The sequence below is a fragment of the Penaeus monodon genome, chromosome 33 (genome assembly GCF_015228065.2).
Source record: "Penaeus monodon isolate SGIC_2016 chromosome 33, NSTDA_Pmon_1, whole genome shotgun sequence".
NCBI classification, from domain to species: Eukaryota; Metazoa; Arthropoda; class Malacostraca; order Decapoda; family Penaeidae; genus Penaeus; species Penaeus monodon.
The window spans coordinates 16,792,072-16,792,426 of record NC_051418.1 but is presented as its reverse complement, the minus strand read 5'-3'; the positions used below and the strand labels follow the sequence as shown (position 1 = coordinate 16,792,426).

General features: G+C 48.7%; 1 protein-coding gene across 1 annotated transcript in view; it reads left to right on the top strand.

Moving 5' to 3' along the window:
- Positions 1-355, top strand: part of LOC119594096 (phenoloxidase-activating factor 2-like) — a gene marked incomplete in the record, with an annotated part of 12,169 nt that overhangs the window by 4,548 nt on the left and 7,266 nt on the right. Inside the window, 1 exon segment of the mRNA XM_037943151.1 lies at positions 11-49. Coding sequence (XP_037799079.1) covers positions 11-49 — 39 coding nt within the window.

The window sequence follows — 355 nt, the reverse complement described above, 5'->3', positions numbered from 1 at the left end:
GCCCAAACCGGCGAAGGACTGCGGCACGAGGAATGCCAACGGCGTGAGAGTGAGTGGAGCGGCGCTGTTAGTGTGTGCGTGGGTCATGTGGAGAGGGCGGGCCATGTAGTCCGACCCGCTCAGATGCTCTTTGACCCTTTGCAATCTGCGGCCTTCATGACCTCCGGGGTTTCCTTCTCTCTGTTTGTGATGTTTTCTTATTTCCTTTTGTGATGTTTCCTTGCTTCCTTTTGTGGTGTTTGTTTTCTGTGGTGTTTTTTACTCTGCTTATATTGTGTTGCCTTATTTGCTTTTGTGACAGTTTGCCTTCGTCATACATATTACGTGTCATCGAATTATCCGATTTACCTGCAAG